The sequence below is a fragment of the Muscardinus avellanarius genome, assembly GCF_963383645.1.
Source record: "Muscardinus avellanarius genome assembly, chromosome: 5".
Classification (NCBI taxonomy): domain Eukaryota; kingdom Metazoa; phylum Chordata; class Mammalia; order Rodentia; family Gliridae; genus Muscardinus; species Muscardinus avellanarius.
The window spans coordinates 78,860,442-78,881,974 of record NC_137790.1 but is presented as its reverse complement, the minus strand read 5'-3'; the positions used below and the strand labels follow the sequence as shown (position 1 = coordinate 78,881,974).

Here is a 21,533-nt window from a genome sequence, read left to right as displayed (position 1 = left end):
TTTATACTTTATTTGGAAACAAGGTCTCATTAAGTAGCTGAGGCTGGCTTCAAACCTATGCAATCCTCCTGTCTCAGCCTCCCAAGCGCTGGGATTACAAGTGTGTGCCACCACACCCAGCACAAGTCATTCATTCATTCATTCATTCATTCATTCATTCATTCATTCATATTGGTGGTACTGGGGTTCCTGGAAACCCTTCTACCTCCAGGCTACACTCCTAGACCTATGTTATATTTTTATTTAGAAACAGGGTCTCTTAAGCCAGCGTGGCTGGCTTTGAACCTGCGCGATCCTCCTGTCTCCGCCTCCCAAGCATGGGGATTACAAGTGTGTGCCACCACGCCCAGCAAGTCCTTGTTTTAAAAATAAAAATTTGTCTTTTAACACTGAGGCAGATGATAATCTAATAATGAGACTGGTCAAATCCCACATTATTGTAAAGAAATTCATAACAGTAATCTGTAGATCACTGTACTCAACGAAAATCTGATTTTTAAGTTCTAATAATTTACTTTTAATAAATTCTAAGTCTAGAACTATTATCACTAGAACATACATATTTTCCCACAAATTACCTTACTTTTAATGCAAAAGTCTACAATTATGAAGCCCATAACTGAAAAATCACAATTGTCCCCCCCCCCCTTTTTTGGTGGTACTGGGAATGGAACCCAGAGGCATTCTACCTCTGAGCTAAAACCTCCAATCCTTTTTCATTAATGCATTCATCCTTATAATCAACATTTATTATTGAGCACTTAAGACACTGTGCCAGATGACAAGGTGTGGTAAGATCTAATATACTTTAGAAGAAACCTATTGCTCTATTAAATAAGAGTCTGAAGTGAGGAGACTATTATAATAGTCCAGGCAAAAGATGATAAAAGCCCAAACTAGAGTGCTCCTGGCAAATGGGATTGGGATAAAAAAAAATTCAGAAGAAAGCAAAAAATCTAACAACTAATTGGTTATGAAAAAAGTATAATTGGTTATGAAAAAAAATTCAGAAGAAAGCAAAAAATCTAACAACTAATTGGTTATGAAAAAGTTCCTGTGAGTTTCATCCCCAGTACTGAAAAAAAAAACAAAAACAAAATAACAACAAAAAAACTATTGCTAACAAAGAATGGGAAAATGAATAATATTAATAATATTATCCTATAATAAAATTGAAATATAGCATCACTATCATAATCTTAAAAACAATATTGATGAGAAAAAAATCACAGAAAAATAACAAAATACCTTTATGAAGCTAGAAGTCTTTTTGACCACACACACACACACACACACACACACACACACACACACACACACACAGAACAAGGGGAAAAAATTAGAATAGGCGTTCCCTCTGGGTCTTTAGAGAAAGGTGCATACACCTTTGATTGGTGATATAACCTATTTTTAGGTTGGATGACGGACTAAAGGTTTTATTTTATTATGCTTAAGTACATGTAATTTTTTTTCCACCAAGAGATAGTTCAGGCTGGTGTAGCTCAGCAGTGAAGTACATGCCTACCATGTGTAAGACCTAGAGTTTGACCCCTGGCACCACAATAAAAAATAAGTACTTACCATTCATAGTGTTTTTGGTTTTTTTTAAATACAAATAAATGACCAGCAAAGAGAGAGCACATACAGATCACACAAGAACAGCATAAAGGACAGAAAAATAACAAGATACTGGGGTCAAGACTTTTTTGTCTTTAAAGATCAGGGAACATTTAATTTGATGACAACAGAAAATAGAATCAAAGGAGAAACTTAAGAGAAAGCCAGTAAAACCTACTATTTTGATGATGTTCTTTATTTGTCTTAAGAGTATCTTTAGGTTAATCTAACTGCATCTAAGAAAAAAGAGAATGACGAGAGCCCAGAAAAAAAGAAATTAAGGCAATTTAATCTCTCTCAATTACATAAGAAGAGCATAAAAGGGAGATGATCCTCAGCCTCTGTATCGGACACCCAAAAGTCTCATCTAGCTGTTTAAATTCCATGTAATAGTGAAGTGCTGCTTTCTGTTACTGTGTTACTACTGTTATTTTAGTTATTACCAACTACGAGACAAGTAGCAAATAATGTGCTTAAGCCTTACCTGAAGAACCTGGTCAATAGAGGCAACTGGATGCAACATGATGAATAATATGAAAACATACAAAATAATCACAGATAGAACAAAAAAATCTGAAAAAGAAATAAAAGAATGAAATTAGGAAGTTCTTTAATAAAAAGTGAAACAAGTGGCATACTGTGATTTCTAAATCTGAATATTACTTAAGTTGACAAAATATATAAAGCATTCACCATTCTGCTGATTCTCCTATAGTATGAGCTGAGCCATTAGTTTTGGGCCCCCAGAAGACTCGTGTCACACAAAGTGATATAGATACTTAAAGTCCATTAGCTTCAAATTTAAAAATATTTCAGGAACTCATCAGCACTTTAAAAAAATAAAATTCAGATATTTTACTTTTTATTGTTTAATGGTACTGGGGATTAAACCCAGGGACATTCCACCTCCAAGCCACCCCCCCCCCAGCCCTACTTTTTATTCTTTATTTTGAAAATAGTTGTTAAGGGTCTAAATAGCTGAGGCTGTCCTTGAACCTGAAATCCTTCCGTCTCAGCCTCCCAAGTACTGGGATTACAGGTACACACCACCATGACCAACTGATCCCCCCCCCCAACACACACACGGTACTGAGGATGGAACCCAGGGGCATTCTACTTCCAAGTCCTACCTATTTTTATTCCTTATTTTGAAACAGGGTCTCACTAGGTTGCCGAGGGCCTAACCAGTTGAGGCTGACCATGAACCTGTGTTCCTCCTGACTCAGCCTCCCAAGTACTGGGATTACGAGCATGTGCCACCACACCTGGCTCCTGATCTTGTATTTTAAATGTAGACTAACTTTTTAACTTGCAGTGGAAGCTCGGAATTGCAAATACACCTTGCAAATACTTTCTACCACTTTCCTAACTAAAAACTAAAACTCATTTGTTAAACATGCACATACTTATAGGTATATGCATTATACAAGCATTCACGTGTACTATAAATCATGGGAGCCTCAGAAATTTCCCAATTTTGACAGCTCCAAACATTTTTCTTTGATCTGTGTATTGGTTTACAAATTAATATCTGAATTTAGCTTCAAATTCAAACTTTACTGTTAAGACACATATAACCAAAACCTTATCATGAGCTCCTTCAGACAGAACAAAGCTAATTTTTTTATTACTGAATATAAATCAAAGATCTCAATGTTACTTTTAAATGTAGGAGTCATTTGTAATAAACCCTGTTAATATGGCAATTTAAAACTAGAAGCCAATTCTTACTGTTCTATAGACATTTTATTGTATATAGAGTCTATATGTAGCTTATATAAATATATAGACAATATAAAATATAAACTAAAATATAGTTCTAGCACCTGAGACTAAAAGTTACACTAACATTCATGCCAGAAGTGGAGAAAACTATTTTACCATGAGCCACTAACAAAAAAAAAAAAAAAAATTGTGATGGAATAAAGCATTTTTTTGAGTTTATTTTTTTTAAATCCTAACAAAAAAGCTGGGTGTGATGGCACACGCTTGTAATCCCAGCATTTGGGAGGCTGAGACCAGAGGATCGCGGTTCGCAGACAGCCTCAGCTACTTAGTGAGGCCCTCCGCAACTCAGTGAGACCCTGTTTCAAAATAAAGAATAAAAAATTGGGCAGGGGTTGTAGCTCGGAGGTCAAATGCCTCTGGGTTCCATCCCCAGATCCGCCAAAAAAAAAAAAAAAAACCTACCAAAAAGAAAGTAATATGAGTATATATGAGTTGGACACAACAGTGCACACTTGTGATCTGGTATAGCCACAGCAACTTAGCAAGACCTTGTTTCAAAATTTAAAATTAAAAGGGATGGGAGTGAAGCTTGGAGGTAGAATGTCCCAGGGTCCAAACTCTAGTGCCCAAAAAAGAGTAATGTATGTCAGCCATTTAAAAATTGTATTTCAAATAAAGTGATTAAAAAGTGCTGGTTTGGAAGTATACAAATTAGAAAAGATAAAATAAGAACTAAAAGGTCAGAAAACAAACACCAGAAAGACTTGGAAATGGAAAGTTTCAACCAGAAAATAACCCATTCTGAGTATTTTTCAAATTGTATTGCATTTTGACAATGATAGTGAAACTAGATTTGACTCTTAAGACCTGCCTCTCAACAGAAAGGAAATTAGTCTCAAAAAAACAAAAACAAAAAAACTCAACATTTATACCTAGTATTTTTCAAATTTTCTCTTACCCTTGACCTCACAAAATCTGGCCAAGATTTCCATGTTAAGGAGAAAACAAATAATTTATCTTTGTTTAGCCTAGAAAGAAAGGCACCATTCAAAAAGAAACTAAGTGACTCAAGAGGGGATGGCTGGCAGATTTATATAACTATACAAAATTTAAAGTGTCAATAAAGACTTCAATCAAGATAGAAAACCAAGTATTCGGGTTGGAGAGGTATGGCTGTTGGTAGACTGCTCTTATCTCTGGTTCTCCTGGCACTGTCAGGGATTACTGAGTGATCCTGTTAAAGTGCAAATTCCCTTCACCAGGAGATAGCTAGTGAATTCTGGATTGAAGTGATTGTAGGCTGAGGGAGAAGGAGCCTTCAGTTAAAGATTTAGATTTAACACTGATTTACAGACAAAGCTACAAGAACATATAAATAAGTCATTCAAATTATAAGGATCCTATAAAAAATAGTAGGTTTTAGGCTGGGCATGGTGACGCATGCTTGTAATCCCCGCGCTTGGGAGGCTGAGTCAGGAGGATTGCACAGGTTCAAAGCCAGCATCAGCTAGCTACTTAGTGAGGCTCTCAGTAACTTAGTGAGACCTTGTTTCCAAATAAAATATAAAATAGGTCTGGGAGTATAGCCCGGAGTAGAAAGCCTCTGGGTTCCACCCATGATACCACAAAAAAAAAAAAAAAAAAGTTTTACGTACTCAAATGTGCTAATATGTAAATTCAAGTTATTAAATATGTCCCAGTTTATGACAACACAAGTGTGGTGTTAAAAGATACCAGACCTTAGCTGGACAAGTGTTGCACACTTGTAATCCCAGTACTTGGGAGGCTGGGACAAGAGGATTGCAGATTGATGGCCAGCCTCAGCTATTTAGTGAGGTCCACTGCAACTTAGTGAGATCCTGTTTCCAAATAAAGAATAAAAAATAGGCTGAGTGTGGTGGTGCACGCTTGTAATCCCAGCCCTTGGAAAGCGGAGACAGGAGGATTGCGCAGGTTCGAAGCCAGCCTCGCTAGCTTAAGAGAACCTGTTTCCTTTCTTTTCTTGGTACTCAAGATTGAACCCGGGAGCATTCTACATCAGGGCTACATCCTGGGAGTGTTTCCAGGAACCCCAGTACCAACACACACACACACACACACACACACACACACACACACACACACACACACACACACACTTAAAAATAGGGGGAGCATTCTACATCAGGGCTACATCCTGGGAGTGTTTCCAGGAACCCCAGTACCAAAACGCGCGCGCGCGCGCACACACACACACACACACTTAAAAATAGGGCTGCCAGTACAGCTCAGAGGTAGAATGCCCCGAGATTCAATCCCTAGTACCGAGAAAGAAAGAGTAAAAGAAAGAAAGAAAGCTAGCTAGCTAGTTAGCTCAAACAATCTTTTGGCAGAATATGCCATAAAAATGAAGGCATTATGAAGGAATTTCTTCGTATTCCCCTTGGTGACACAAAATAAAACTTTGCATTAAATAAATATATACCTCTCTACCTCTATAATTCCTTCCCAGTTTTTCTTCAAACAATAATTGGAACCTCCTAATCTAGAGCCACATAAATCAAGTCTTGCGAGGCATGGTGATACACGCTTGTAGTCCCAGCATTTGGGAGGCTGAGACTGGAGGATTGCAGTTCGCAGACAGCCTCAGCTACTTAGTGAGGCCCTCTGCAACTTAGTGAGACCCTGTTTCAAAATAAAGAATAAAAAAAATAGGGCAGGGGTTGTAGCTTGGAGGTCAAATGCCCCAGGGTTCCATCCCCAGATCCACACACACACACACACACACACACACACACACACACACACACACACACACACACATCAAGTCCTTTTATTGCTAGCCCCATTCCCTTACTTAGCTACTTGTCTTTGAAAGACTACCTTATTCTATAGGCCATAGAAGTATGAGAACTGCTCCAACCAATTAAGGCACAGTAAATAAGGCACAACAGGTAACACAAACTCTGAACAGGAAGAGATATTCGCAGCTTTGTCTACATAGAGAAAGGGAATGGTTTTGACAAGCAGTAAACTGTAAGGATCAAACAAGAAACTAGCTAAATCCTAAGAAACAACATTTAGTTAACTGATGATAGTGTAAGAATTAAGTATCACCACAGCCTTTGAAATGAAAGCTAATTAAAATATAATGTAAAATATAACTATTCTATGTTTAAGTTGATTGAACTAAAGAGAAGGAGAAGGGGGAAAAAACCTTCTGCCAAGAATGCCTTAAACATCTAAGGCAGAGATTAATTTTAAAAGTAATAATAATCTCAAAACAAATTTAATGTATTATACTGTTTGGATATAGAGAACAAAAACTGGCAGATCTCCGGAAAGAACTGTTCTCATGAATTCCACTAACAATGCACTTCAATGACAAAGAGACAAGAGATGAAAACCAGCAAAATGTATATGGCCAAGAGTATGGTTCCCATTGCATTTTCCAGATAGCACATTTTATAACACAATGTATTTCTGCTTATCTACTATGTGAAGTGCACAAGCTGCTTACAGTAGGACCGGTGGCTTTGTGATATTTCTGTTAAAATATTTTAATATACTTTTAAAAAGTCCAGTGCCCAATAATAAAAGTGATTATCATTTATTCAAGTCACTTAGAAGTTAAATGGGAATATAAACTTTCTTAAACATGTAGTTTTCTAGCCAGGTGTGATGGTGCACACTTGTAATCCCCACGCTTGGGAGGCTGAGACAGGAGGATCGCACAGGTTTGAAGCCAGCCTCAGCTACTTAGTGAGGCTCTCAGCAACTTAGTGAGACCCTGTTTCCAAATAAAATATAAAATAGGTCTGGGAGTATAGCCCGGAGGTAGTAAACCTCTGGGTTCCACTCCCAGTACCACCAAAAAAACAACCACAAAAAACCCTAAAAATAAAATGTTTATCAACTGAAATTATTACATTTACCTTATAATATGAATTAAGTTACAAAATCCTCTTAGAAATATAGATCTTCTATAGGCTTTCTATCCCACAGTAAAATTCTTAGTTATATAACAATATATAAGTAATAATTATTTGTTAAATAAGAAGCATCATTTCCAAAAGGAGAAATTAGCAGTAAAAACAAATTCTACTCTTACCGGTCCAAAATATAAAACAGTAAAACTTGCCCTATAAACCACACAGGATAAAATTAAAATAGAAATAAGATATTGTATATAAAAATACCTTGACCCTTAGATAGAGATTCTGAATTTTTACTTTCATGAAATACCAAAATCTGTCAACTTGCATTTTGCCAAGCAGAAAACTGACCATTTCTTTACAAATACAAGAGTAACTGCTACTCACCCAAAAGCACTGTTCAATATACTAATTAGTATGTTCTCAATTTTTAAAAACTGCTCATTTATACATAATGATTTCTGTCCATAATCACTAAATCTGGTAATTTAAAATGCTAACAGGGCATGATGGCCCATGCCTATAAACCCATACTTGGGAGGCTAAGACAGAAGGATCACAGGTTCGAGGACAGCCTCATCAAGTAGTTAAACGCTCATTAACCTAGTGAAACCCTGTTTCAAAATAAAAATTAAATAGGGCTGGGGATGTAGCCCTGACATAGAATGCTCCTGGGTTCAATCTTGAGTACAAATAAAATAAAATAAAATAAATGAAAAGAAAAATGGCTATGGGCTATTCCCATAAGCACACAGGTCCATATAGGCACACACCTCCATTCTATTGACCCCTTCTGCAGTGGTATGCAAAGGTGATAGAAATGGGGGTGGGTGAGAGAACTAAACTAGATGGTAGCTGGTGCTCTATTAACTACCAGAAGGAAAGAGAATGCCCATAGTCTCCCCTGCAAACTCTGTTTCTGCTTTCATTTATAACTCTTTTTATAATAGGTTGCAAAAATAAAAGAGCTAAATCACAACTGGATGTGAAAACCAGGAATGTTGAGCTGGGTGTGGTGACACACACTTGTAATCCCAGTACTTGGGAGACTGAGACAGGAGGATTCCAGGTTCGCAGCCAGCATCAGCTACTTAGTGAGGCCTTCTACAACTTATTGAGACCTTGTTTCAAAATAAAGAAAAAAAGCGCTGGGAGTGTAGCTAGGAGATAGAATGCCTTTAAGTTCCATCCTTAGTACTGCAAAAACAAGAAAAGCAGGAATGTTTAACACTGGTGGTTTTAATTTTATATTTAGGGTGGTAACTCTCATGAAAGTAAAACAAAGACAGTAAACATATAAATCACTAGATTCTATCTCTGTGAAGTTCTATTTTGCTTTGGGAAAACTGCAAGGTAGAAATCAATGAAAAACTTACAATTCTTGTAGCAAGGCTGCCTGAAGGGTTTTCCTTTTGAAAAGGCAATTGCCACTATGAGGTACTGAAAACTGGAGATAAAGAACACCGTGGTATTTTCATAATTTTGTATATTGCGTGCATCCTGTTCAGTTTCATTGTACAAGTATGAAGAATTCCAATGTAGGTTTCTTGATATATTGCAAGCACTAAATCACAAAACAAATTTTTCATTAGTAAACACATTATCCATTTCCCAAAAGAAATCAATTTTGTCTTAGCTGCCCTTAAATCACCACCATAATACAAAGAAGGTGTTACTTATAGTAATAAATTACAATCATATGAATGTAATGCATACAGAACATATATAAAAAACAATATTCTCTTTAGCCAGTTATTACAATCAAATAAAAATATTTAATAAGATCTCCCCCCCATTTTTAAGTTTAGGAGCAATTTTAGCATAACAAAGGTAAACAGACCATTGGTTTGACTTTAGCTGTTGCACTTTTTAGCAGTAACTGACACATATTATTTAATTTCTGAGCCAGTTTCCTCACCTGTGGGTACCATCTGTTCCATTAGAGAGGAGAGGTCCAAGGAAGAAAACTTTTGTAAATCGCTAGCAAAGCACTGGCACTACAATGCCCTTCAATATTCAATATTATCTAACTGATATTCACTTTCATTTATATATCCAGGTGGGCAGTATCGTCAGGCATATGTAAGTAAGTATAAGTCCCCTCTACTCTACTGTTTCTAAAATATTAACATGAAGGCAGGTAAGTGGTAACAAAAACTCAGCTACAAATAAACTCTGGAAAGATTCTAAAAACAATCTGACAATGGGCAGTGTCTGTACCAAACATAAAACAATGTGATATTTTTCTAAATTTTAAAGGCAATCTCCCTCATTTAAGCAAACTATATTTATATCTGAAAAGTTAATTCAACAGAATTAATATTTAATGATTTATAATAATCTATAAATTTCTTTGAATACCATTTCCTAAACTGAGGGTATAAAAGTTGGAAGCATAAACATTCTTGGTTTAGAAGATACCCTAGAGACTGATTTCAACTTTCTCCCTTTATAGATTAAGAAAAGCAAAGTTTAGTAGCAAAAAAAAAAAAAAAAAGGAACAAAAAAAACAACAATCTGGGGGGAGGGGAACTGGAGATTGAGCCCAGAGGCATTCTACTTCTGAGCTACACTCCCAGCCCTATTTCAATTTTGTTTTCAAATAGGGTCTCACCAAGTTGCTGAGGCTGGCTTCAAACATGTGATCCTTCTATCTCGGTCTAAGGCCCCCATTCTGGTAGTAATTATTAGGACTCTGAACACTCTCTACTATGGTTTGAATATGGCTTCTCCCCTTAAAACTCATACTGAAATTTAATTCTCATTATGAAATATTAAAAGGAGGGACTTAGGTTGGCATGATCTGGGCTCTGCCCATGTTAATAGATTAATCCACACATGCAATTAATGGATTGTCTTAAGACTGGGTCTATCACATAAGTCACTCTGGCTAGGTTTCTCTCTTTGAACTGTCTCTCAACGTGTGATGTTTTGACACTGTGTAGGGATGCTGCCATCAAGACCATAACCAGTGCTTATATTGAGAGGTAACCCCTCAACCTGGGGTAGAACAGTAAGCCAAAATACGCCTCTTTTCTTCATAACTTGTGTGTAGTACTGTGGTATTAGCAAAACAAAAGAGACATATATCTTGTTTATACTGTGATACAAAGGCAAACACAGGCCAAATTATTTATGTATTAAAATCAAGCTGCATGCAACTTATACATACGTTTAGACTTTTTTGGGGGGAGGGGTGGTACTGGGATTCCTGGAAACCCTTCTACCTCCGGGCTACACTCCCAGACCTATTTTTTTTAAAACAGGGTCTCCTAAGCCAGCGAGGCTGGCTTCGAACCTGCGTGATCCTCCTGTCTCCGTCTCCCAGCTGTGGGGATTATAAGAGTGCATCACCATGCCCGGCTCTAGACTAATTTTGATATGCATATATGTTGTGCACACTTTACCCAATTTTTACATGGACTGACAACTTACTCTGAATATGGATGCCATACTTCATACCAAGGCTGCCGTTTGACCCAAAAAAACCCCAGAGACTGAAATCCAATGCAGATGATAATCTGAGACAAAACAGAAAAGAGTAGGGCCCCAGATATAAGTCCGGAAGGTGGTCTTTGTGCCACAAGTTCCTTCCAGGCAGGATTTAAACTCACTATATTGGGGGAGGGGAAAAAAAAGAGAAATGGTTTATATCTAAATTAGTCACATATAAAAGACATAATAAAATTCATTTGGAAACTTTTAAAATTTACTTTTGTCTAACAATTCTTTAACAGAAAATAATTAAACACCACTCTTTTACTTATACTTAAGTCCATTATTTTCTGAATACTTAAAATCAGTATAAACATAAGAAGTATATTTAAAGAGGCTTTTAATCACCTATAAGAGGTGGTATCTACCCAGCTTTTCACAGTAATGTTTCTTTCTGAAATCAGTAACTTTTTGAGAAGTTAAACTGAGACTTTCAAAATCCTGCTCCTTTAATTTTCTATCACTAGTTTTATTACCTACAAAAGACTTATGTCTAACTCAATGGTCTCAATAAGAAGTGACTGCACTCCAGGGAACATTTGGAAGTGTCTGAAGATATTTTCAATGGTCACAACTTTACGAGTGTTACTGGCATCCAGTAGGGGCCTGAGATAAACAAAATGGCTTTCCTTAATAAATTATCTGCCTGAAATGTCAACTAACAGCAGAGTCTCTCCAGGATCTTAAGTTTAATAAATGTTCCCTCTATAAAGTAGCTAAAAAAAAAAAAAAAAAACAACCAAGAGCTTTCCCTTGTTTTAAAAAAAATATTTCCCAATATGAATAATATGAATAGACTAAATTTTTATTTGGTTCATCACGCGAGAACCCATTACCACATTACCACCACCACGATTTTGATTATTAGTATCACTAATACTGGAACAAACCAATATCTTGTAGCCCTTATATGAAGCATCTAGAAAGTATTACTTCTGTGATGATTCCTCCAAAAAATTCATAGCCTGAATCTTGAGCACAAATCAGAAAAACATATATTCATAAATGTCCAAAAAAGGCAGAGAGACTATTCTGGATTGAAGACTAAAGAATAGTGATAACTAGATTAAAGTTGTAGGCCTAGATCACATCTCCTGGTTCTAATCTAGTTGAGAAAATAGGCAAAGGATATTTTGGGGGTAGGTGACAAAATGTGAATGTGGACTTTAGGACTAAATAATAAATGTTAAATTTCCCAATATTTACTTACTATACCTGCTTTTTGGAAATATATACTAAAATATTCTGTAGCAAAAGGGAAATAAGACTCAAAACTTACTTTTCAATATACCAGGAAGAAAATGGAAAGAGAACAAAAAACCAAATGGGTATACAGGGATTATGTTATAAAGGTTAGAAATAAGCTTAAATAAGTCACATAAGAATTTCATAGAGCTTCAAAATACTCACTTGTAAATACTACTACCAAAATGATTGCCAGATCAATGAAAAGAAACTGGAAGTCTCCTAGGTTGCTTAAGATCTAGAGAAAGAATTTTAAAAACATAGTTAATTTTCAGTAACATATTTGTGAGGATTCTGGGAACTAAACTCAGGGCCATTCTACTTCTAAACTATACCCCTCTATCTTCTTATTAAATTTTGAAACAGTGTCTCTCTTAAGTTTCTGAGACTGTCCTCAAACCAAAAATTTTTGTCTCAGCCTCTCAAATACTGAAATTTCAGGGGTGCACCATCATGCCTTGCTTCAGGAACTATTTTTTAAGCATTGTCCCAATATAGCTTGTTGTTTCTCCAATTATGACGGCTTCAAAATGATAATCTGGATTGGCTTAAAAATTCATATGAATCTGCCTTCAAAATTAAATATAACATATATTTAGAAACATTTGATTTACTGTATTAGTAAAAGGGGCATCTTTTTGGAAGCTGAGACAGGAGGATTGCAGGTTCAGGGCCAGCCTCAGCAACTTAGTGAGACCCTGTTTCAAAACAATGAATAAATCAGGGCTCAGGGGGTGAGGGCTGTAGTGTGTGTGTGGGGGGGTGGGGGTGGCTTAGAGGGAGAATGACCCTAGGTTCCATCCCCAGAACCAATAAAGTGTCTGCAAAAAGAAAAGAAAAATATTTTTTATACTTTTATTGCTGCATTAGTCTCACATCATATGTAGTTCATAGTGATAGTGGCATACATGCACATGGTCCTTGGTGAGTTTTCCCAACTCTTTCCCCACACAAGATATTGAGACAGGCACTGGTATCCCAACATGTGTACATAATATCATGGTGTTTTGATTTGCCCTTCCCACCCAAAACAGCAGCAACACAACAACAACAAAAAAACCCAAATCATTACTGGCTCTATTGGAATTCCTCCTCCATTATCTAAAGTCCTTCTTATATTCCAATTGATCCCTAAATTTCTGCATATGAAAGAAAACATACAACTCTTCTTTTTTTTTCCTTGGTGGTACTGGGGTTCCTGGAAGCCCTTCTACCTCTGGGCTACACTCCCAGACCTATTTTTATACTTTTTTATTTGGAAACAGGGTCTCTTAAGCCAGTGCAGCTGGCTTCAAACCTGCACGATCCTCCTGTCTCTGCCTCCCAAGCGTGCGCCACCACGTCCGGCATTCAACTCTTCATTTTTTGACTGGCTAATAACACTTAATGTTCACCAGTTCCATACATTTTCCTAAAATTACATAACTTAGGTCTTTATTGCTGAGAATTTCATTGTATTATATCCCATCATTTGTAATCCATTCATCTGTTGATGGACATTTTGCTACCATTAATTGTGCTAATATACATGTTGATATGCATATATCACTATAATATAGTGATATCAGTCCATTTGGAAAGATACCCAGGAGTGGTATATGGTGGATACATTTCCAGTTTTTAGAGGATTCTCCACACTAATCTCCACAGCAGCTGCACTAATTTGCAGTCCCACCAACAAAAGTGTAGAAGAGTGCAAAGGGGGGGGGGGAATCAAAGGAATACAAATAGGAAGAGAATAATTGAAATTACCTTTTTTTTTTTGTACTGGGGATGGAACCCAGGGGCTTTCTACCTCCGAACTGTACCCCCAGATCTATTTTAGATTTTATTTGGAAACAGGGTCTCACTTAAGTTGCTAAGAGCCTAAGTAGTTGAGGCTGGCTTTGAACTTGCGTGATCCTCCTGTCTCAGCCTCCCAAGTGCTGGGATTACAAGCGTGTGCCACCACACTCAGCTTAAAATTATCTATTTTTAGATAGCATGATTCTATACTTAGAAGACCCCCAAAACTCAAAAGACTTCTACAGCTGATGAACAAGTTCAGAAAAGCAGCATGATTAAAAAAAAAAAAAAAAAAACCAACCTAAAAACAAAACAATACAGGACAGCTTGTATATGCCAACCATGAATCCACTGAACAAGAAATCCTGAAAACAATTTCATTCACAAAACCTCAAAACCAATAAAATACTTAGGAATAAATCTAACCAAAGAGGTAAAAGACTTCTACAATGAATATTAAGAACACTAAAGAAAGAAACTAAAGATCTTAGAAGTTGGAGAGATCTCCCATGCTTCTGGATAGGTAAAATAAATATTAAAATGGTCATTCCATGAAAAGTGATATACAGAGTCAATGCAATCTCTATCAATACCAATGCTATTCTTCTCAGAGCTTAAAAAAAAAAAGTCCTAAGTTTATATAGAAAAACAAAAGACCCAGAATAACCAAAGCAATTATCAGCCATAAGAACCATTCAGGAGGAATCATAATACCAGACTTCAAAGTATAATACAGAGAGAAATAGTAATGAAAACACCATAGTACTGGCACAAAAACAGACAGACCAATGGAATAGAATAGAAGATACAGAAACAAATCCACATACTTATAGCCAATTCATTTTCTGCTAAGGTGCCAAAAACATGTTGGAGAAAAGTAACCTTTTCAGCAAATAGTGTTTGAAAAAATGGTTATCCATTTGTAGAAAAATGAAATTAAATCCCTACCTCTCACCCTGCACAAGAGTCAATTCAATTAATGATAGATCAAAGACCTAGAAATTAGAACAGAGACATTGAAACTACCAGAGGGCATAGATAGGCCCCACACTCCAACATATAGGCACAGGTTCATTCAGGCCTTTCCTGTTAATATACAGCAAAGTTAACTATAACTGTGAATAATGCCACAAAATGACATTATAAAGAGTAAAAAATGTACAGCCTATACTAAAAAAGGCTAAATAGTCCCTCTTCTCTCTACGAAACTAATTACTGTTGCTAGCCTTAAGAAAAATCCTTTCAAGATTAATGATACTTTTTCAATTTTTTACTCAAACTACAGTAAACTGAAAGTAAATTTACATACATTATTTACATAAATTTCATTATTAATACTTATCTTCAAAATCACATGTGCTCAGTATTTTAATTTTTTCTTTTTTCTTTTTATACTACTGGGGATTGAAGCCAGAGGCATTCTACCTCCAAGCTACATCCCCAGCCCAATTTTATTTCTTATTTGGAAACAAGGTCTCTCTAGCTTGCTGAGAGCCCATGTTGCCAAGGATGGCTTTGAACCTGCTATCCTCCTGTCTCAGCCTTCTAAGTACTGGGATTATAGGTGTGAACCACCATATCCAGCTCAGTTGATCTCAATGTCTTAATATTCTTTCTCTTCTTTTCCAGAGACATATACAGAGGCTTATTTAAGAAACTGACAATATACATTCAAGACTGCAGTCCATCTCGAGAGTATGAGAGCAGTGCCATCTTAACATTAAATGCCATCTCTAGCACTATTAGTACTCACCGAATACAGAAGAGTAACACTGAAGTATTGTATGATGCTGTACAATGCCATAAATTTAAAGACACAGAAAGAAGTCATTAAAGCAGCACGGCCTTCCCTGTAAAAAGAAACGTTGGAATAAGGATAAAAGCATGTTAAGCTCCTTCAAAACAGAATTATATCTTAACAAAAAACAATCATACCAGACAGCTTCAATGAAGTGCTGTTTGTCTATCAAAAGAACTAAACCAAATAACTAAAGAGTAGCAATCTACTAGTAAATTACAACTTAAATGTGCTACCAACCATAAAGACAAATTTACATTAAGAAATAATGAAAAAAAAAAGTCAACCTGTACTACCTGATAAGGTTTGGCACACAGGAAATACTAGGAGTTTTAGAGGTAAAGGGAGATGCCACCGAAGCCTCGAGCTCTGATAAGGAAATGCCTCCATGTGCCCTCTTCAAAGCCTAATGGTTTCAAGAAAGCCAGTTCAGTATTGTGAATATGGTTTAGAAGAGAATAAGAACTACAAAAGTAAATTACTAAAATCATACTTACACCACAATCATTTGCACCATCACCGCACATCCCAACAAAGTAACTAAAAAAATAAAAATTTAAGATTTTAATTTCTTGAAATACACAGTATTTAACTTAATATAATTTCTCCACTACAGACATGTGTGGTGTGTGTGTGTGTGTGTGTGTGTGTGTGTGTGTGTGTGTGTGTGTGAGAGAGAGTCACTGGGGATTGAACCCGGGCATTCTACCTCTGAGCTACACACCCAGCCCTATTTTTATTTTTATTTTGAAATATAGTCTCACTAGGTTGATGAATCTCACTAGTTGCTACGATTATCTTCAAATCTGCGATCCTCCTATCGCAGACTCCCAAATACTGGAATTTCAAGTATGAGCCAACACACCTGGCTCCACTACAGAATTATGAAGAGCTAACAGACTGATTCAATGGATCTTTTCAGTACAATGAACACAGGCATGATGCTTTGCTAATAGAACTGGCCTGTGAATGAAGTGACCTGGATTGCTCTACTCTCCGTCACAAAAGGGGCAAACCATTTTGGCACTTCAATTTCTAAATCTGTAGAGCAAAATGGTTTATACTTGCACATTCCTCAGCATACTTACTATTAAGGTTATCACACACACACACACACACACACACACACACACACACACACACACACACACAGAGTACTCATCTGAAATACTTGGACCCAGAAATATTTCAGGTTAAGGTTTGTCATATTTTAGAATATATGCTTAGACTTAAACAGTTGAATATCCCTCATCCAAAACCTGGAATGCTCCAAATTTTGTTACACTCAAATGGTTTTTTAATTATGAAGCACTTCAGATTTATGATTTTTTGATTAATGGTGTTCAACTTGTATGTAAAAAGTATCAGTTACTATTCCGAGTTTGCAAATCAACTGCCAGAAAACCAAAACCATAAAACATGCAAATACTTACTCTACATTTTGCAGTGCTTCTACCAATTGTGTCTTCTGATCAGGTGCCATACGAGCAAACACAGTGCCATGCAACATTAACTGGAAAAAAATATAAGATTTCTTAAAAATACTGTTCAACATCTTCATGAACATACTCTTAAAGTCAATATCACTTACCTTCGGAACAAGGTCTTGAAAATGCTCTAGTATCACTGAAAATGACTTTCCGTTCATCGCAAAATGATAACGAGCAAACTGAAGATCCTCTAGGCTATCATGGACCAATTTAATTGGAAGAGCCTAAGTATGAGATAATCAGAATATTTAGGCAGCCAAACCACATAACACATTCCTAAATTAATTTACTGAAAACTCAATCACTTCATTTGATATTTATATAAGAGAAAAGAAAAAAATCAATTTTAAGATTACCTATGTTTGTTTAATTCGAAACAATCCACGAACTGGATATTGTGGACCACACGTGTATCATTTCATTTATCACTATTTACTTTTAAAACAAGTAAATATCTGAGATTCTTATACTCTGAAACTATGGTTCTCAATTTTGGCTAAATATCAAAATTTAAACATTTGGGATTTTGGAGTCTACCAAAGCCCTAATGAATCAGAATCTCTGCAGAGATAACCCAGGTTTCTATTTTCATTTAGTTCTCATTTCATTGTGCTTTAATGTACCACTCTGCAGGCGTTTTCAAATTAAATTTTAAAAAGCAAGCTTTAAAAGAGAAAACTAATCTTGCCATTACCTCCGATTCAATTGCTGATGAATTACTGCATTGCGTTAGCGAATCTGCATAATGCCAATTTATCTTGGCAACTTTCCCATCCTTTGGAGGTAAAGCTTCAGCAATAATAACTTTATCCTGAGGTAGAATCATTCCACAGTCTCTGGCCACAGAGACAGCAGTCAACATGTTGTCACCTATTTTTCAAAATATTTTATGTTAAAATGGAAGCATGAGTATATATCAGACAAGTATTTACTGAAAATCTACTATAGTCCCTATGACTAGGTGGGCAGAATAAGGGAGTCCTTGTACTTGGGAGTTTTAAAATAAGAAAGCCAATTACAACAGACTTATTAAAGGAAGCTTCAAACAATGCAAGCATACATATGCTAAACATTCAGAATATTCTCACAACTTTGAAATACAATCCTTTCTAGTCATGCATTATTTGTGACCCACAACAAATGTCACAGTGTGACATACAGAGCAGGTGCTCGATGAACACTTGCTAAAATAACCTAGGAGTGAATGAAATGGTGGTTTGTGTAAAAGCACTAATGCAGTATCATAGAAAAGGATAAATTTTAAAAGCAAGGTAACATAAAACAAAGTTAACAAAGGTAATAGAAGAATGGATATACTGAGAAGTAAAAGAGAACTTCTCAGTCACAAGAACAAAAGAACTGAAGAGAAGCACAGACACATGTAGGCAAAGACTGGGGATCCAACTGCTACCAGAATAAAAAGCAAGATAGTCAGTTTCTAATTCCCACACATTACATCCAAGAGCATCTTCCTATAACCCTCTTGAGAAACAAAGCCATTTATTGTTGTGGTAAAGAAAGAGGAAGAGAAAAGATGGATTGTATCCTGAAAGAGGAGATGTTAGAACTAAGAATTTCTGAAATGCTAACAGATTACCTTGAGCTATATATAGTAAGTATGCTATGAGATGGATCTCAGGGCAAAGACCAAAAAAAAAATACAAGTTTTTTCTTCCTGAATACATAAATGCCACCAAAAGTGAGTAATTTAAGCCTGAACTATTTGTGTGGGGGTTTGGGGAGGAAGGACTGCCACAATTTTACAAAGCTAAGGAATAGAAATGATCTAATAATGTCAATAGTATGAAAACATAAAAGAGAATCATTCAGATGTAGTAGTTGAAAAATAAACCCTCCAAAAGGCTATTTCCACTAATTATGAAGTCAAGTCAGGATAATATATTAACTAATATGTAAAAATCTTATTCTAACAAATATCTACTAATCATTTTCTATGCATTTGAAAGTTCTGATAACTGTAAAGGATCTCAAAACAAATAAAACATGCACCTGATCCTCAAGAATTTTATCATCCAGCAAAGAAAATACTTACAACAAATACACAGCAAGGTAGTTAGTACTGTAAGAAATATAGGATTAAAGAGACCAAAAGGGAAAATTTCAACTTTCATAGCATGCCCTTTACTATTTTATCATACTGTCCATAAACAGTTTGCTAGACTTCAAAAAGGGTACTTCAAGGTTATCTTATACCTTGGGAAAATATTCAGAGCTAAAACAGGACAAAGTTGGATGGAGTCACTACATGCTTTTATAACAAACTCATCATTCAATATTATATAACCTAGACTCTATTAGCCTTGCTCAATTTTTCTGTGTTCTTTTATAAAATCTAACCTGTGACCATGACAGTGCGAATGTTGGCTTTATGCAAATCTTCAAGTACTGCAGGGGTTTCTTGCTTTAATTTGTTCTGCATTATAATTAATCCCATAAAATCCATGTTGTTTTCAATGGTATCTCTGCAGAAACAGAAGTTTTAATACATGATGATTTAGTCAAGAGAACAAGTACTGTTCTCTCTATGCTGACAAAGCAATTTAAAATACCTGTAAGTTATAAAGTAAAACACTTTATAGGCTGAATAAATTATGTGTGGATTTCTGAGTCCAAATTTTCAAGAAATTTAAAATATGGAAGAATAATTTCCAAGTATATTTTTCATATACTGAAATAAAATTTTTATCCTTTGAAACAAAAAATATAAGAATCACATGGAAATATGTATCTTTGTAAAACACTAATACTTATAGAACTAAAGAATATTCATCTTATATCCTACCCCAAAATGCAAAATCATAAATTTATTCTTATAAGGTTCCTCACAAAAAGTACCCTAAGGGAAAAAAAAGGGGGATGTACCATAATCACATTTGCTACTCATTATATTTACTATCATATCTTCTACAATTTAATTCTTGATCCTGGAAGTGTGATATAAGAACCATTAGCAGTGAGATCTATTCAAGACCCAGAGATGAGTCTTTTAGAATATCAATAATCAATACAATTATCAAGACAGTATTCTTCAAATATACACCAGTACTACCCTAGACACTGGGAGGTCAAAGACAAAAAGACAGGATTCTCTACTTTCAAGACACTTTGTGGGGCAAAAGACACAGAACCAGAAAGATGTATTCAAAAACATAAGCTGATTTCAAGCCTCTAACACAGATGAAGTCTGATCAGTAACAGTCACATTCTTAGGAAAACTCAAGCTACCAACATTATAAAATAGAAAAAAAATTTTTTCAATAAGGAAAAGGGCCCAGAGGGTAGGAACTAAAATTTCAGACTTGCAATAACCAAGTGATTTTTCTACATAAAAAATTAACAATAAGGGTACTTAAATATTCATAAAAGCCTAAACAACTTTGAAATATAGGATTTATAAAAAGGGGTAATAAAGAGATTAAGGAATATATTGGGGGGGAATCTAACACACTGATGAAGAAAAAGGAGAAAACACCTTGAAACCTAAAATCAGTATGAAACTACTGGGTCAAAAACAATGGGCCATTTTCATACAAAACTCTAGTTTCTGTCACAGCTGGTTTCCTAACTCTCCAAGAACAATATATATCACAGAAATCGTGCCTTCTAATTAACTAATTGTATAATAATTAATATATAAATGTTAAGTTATAAGAGAAATGTTTAATTTAAACCTAATCCTACAAAGCAGAATGGAAACAAAAGGATGAGGAAGACAGGTATCAGAGAGTCAACTGAGAGTGAGGTACAGGGTGTTCTGGGCAGAAGAAATGGCCTATCCAGTGGCATGTCAGGATGCCTAAATGTGACAGGCTCATGATTTACAGGCAATGCACCAGTTATTCTTTAAAAGGGAAATGTCAAAAGGCAAAGCTATGAAGAAAAGGATTATTGTGCCCAAAACAGGAATTAGGATACATTATAAATCTCTGCTTCCCAATCATATGTATATATCAGATGACTGGGTAGAGGGGTTCTGTTGTTTTTTATACACCTGTAATCCCAGTACTTAGAAGGCTGAGATAGGAGGATTGTAGGTTTTGGGATAACCTTAGCAAGTAGTGAGATTCTCATCAACCTAGCAATACCCTGTTTCAAAATAAAAATAAAAATGGGGCTGGGGATGTAACTCAGAGGAAGAATGCCCCTGATTCAAACCCCTGTACCAAAAAAAAAAAAAAACTGTACTTGTTTAGTCCACCTCCACCCTAAAAAGGCAGAATTGGCAGTATACACAAAGGTATTCCTTCTGCTTACAAAACAGATATTCCATGAAATATTCCTAAACAAAAACACTATCCTCAAAGGGTCTCAAGAAGCTACAATGAAAATAACAATCCTTGCATGTGAAACCCATATCTATACATGGAAGGAAATGTGATACTGGTAATGTCATTTGACTAGGAGTGGAGGTAAGACGGGCGGGAAGAAGAGTACTGGGTA

General features: G+C 35.8%; 1 protein-coding gene across 3 annotated transcripts in view; it reads right to left on the bottom strand.

The window, feature by feature from the left end:
* ATP13A3 (ATPase 13A3) overlaps window positions 1-21,533 on the bottom strand; it is a gene marked incomplete at both ends in the record, with an annotated part of 62,097 nt that overhangs the window by 10,826 nt on the left and 29,738 nt on the right. For all 3 annotated transcript variants that reach the window (XM_080696874.1, XM_080696873.1, XM_080696872.1), the window contains 11 exons: window positions 2,102-2,190; window positions 8,636-8,823; window positions 10,695-10,872; window positions 12,165-12,237; window positions 15,538-15,634; window positions 15,879-15,988; window positions 16,080-16,122; window positions 17,016-17,095; window positions 17,174-17,296; window positions 17,767-17,942; window positions 19,431-19,555. In XM_080696874.1, the coding sequence (XP_080553000.1) occupies window positions 2,102-2,190; window positions 8,636-8,823; window positions 10,695-10,872; window positions 12,165-12,237; window positions 15,538-15,634; window positions 15,879-15,988; window positions 16,080-16,122; window positions 17,016-17,095; window positions 17,174-17,296; window positions 17,767-17,942; window positions 19,431-19,555 (1,282 nt within the window). The remainder of the gene's footprint in view (window positions 1-2,101; window positions 2,191-8,635; window positions 8,824-10,694; window positions 10,873-12,164; window positions 12,238-15,537; window positions 15,635-15,878; window positions 15,989-16,079; window positions 16,123-17,015; window positions 17,096-17,173; window positions 17,297-17,766; window positions 17,943-19,430; window positions 19,556-21,533) is intronic.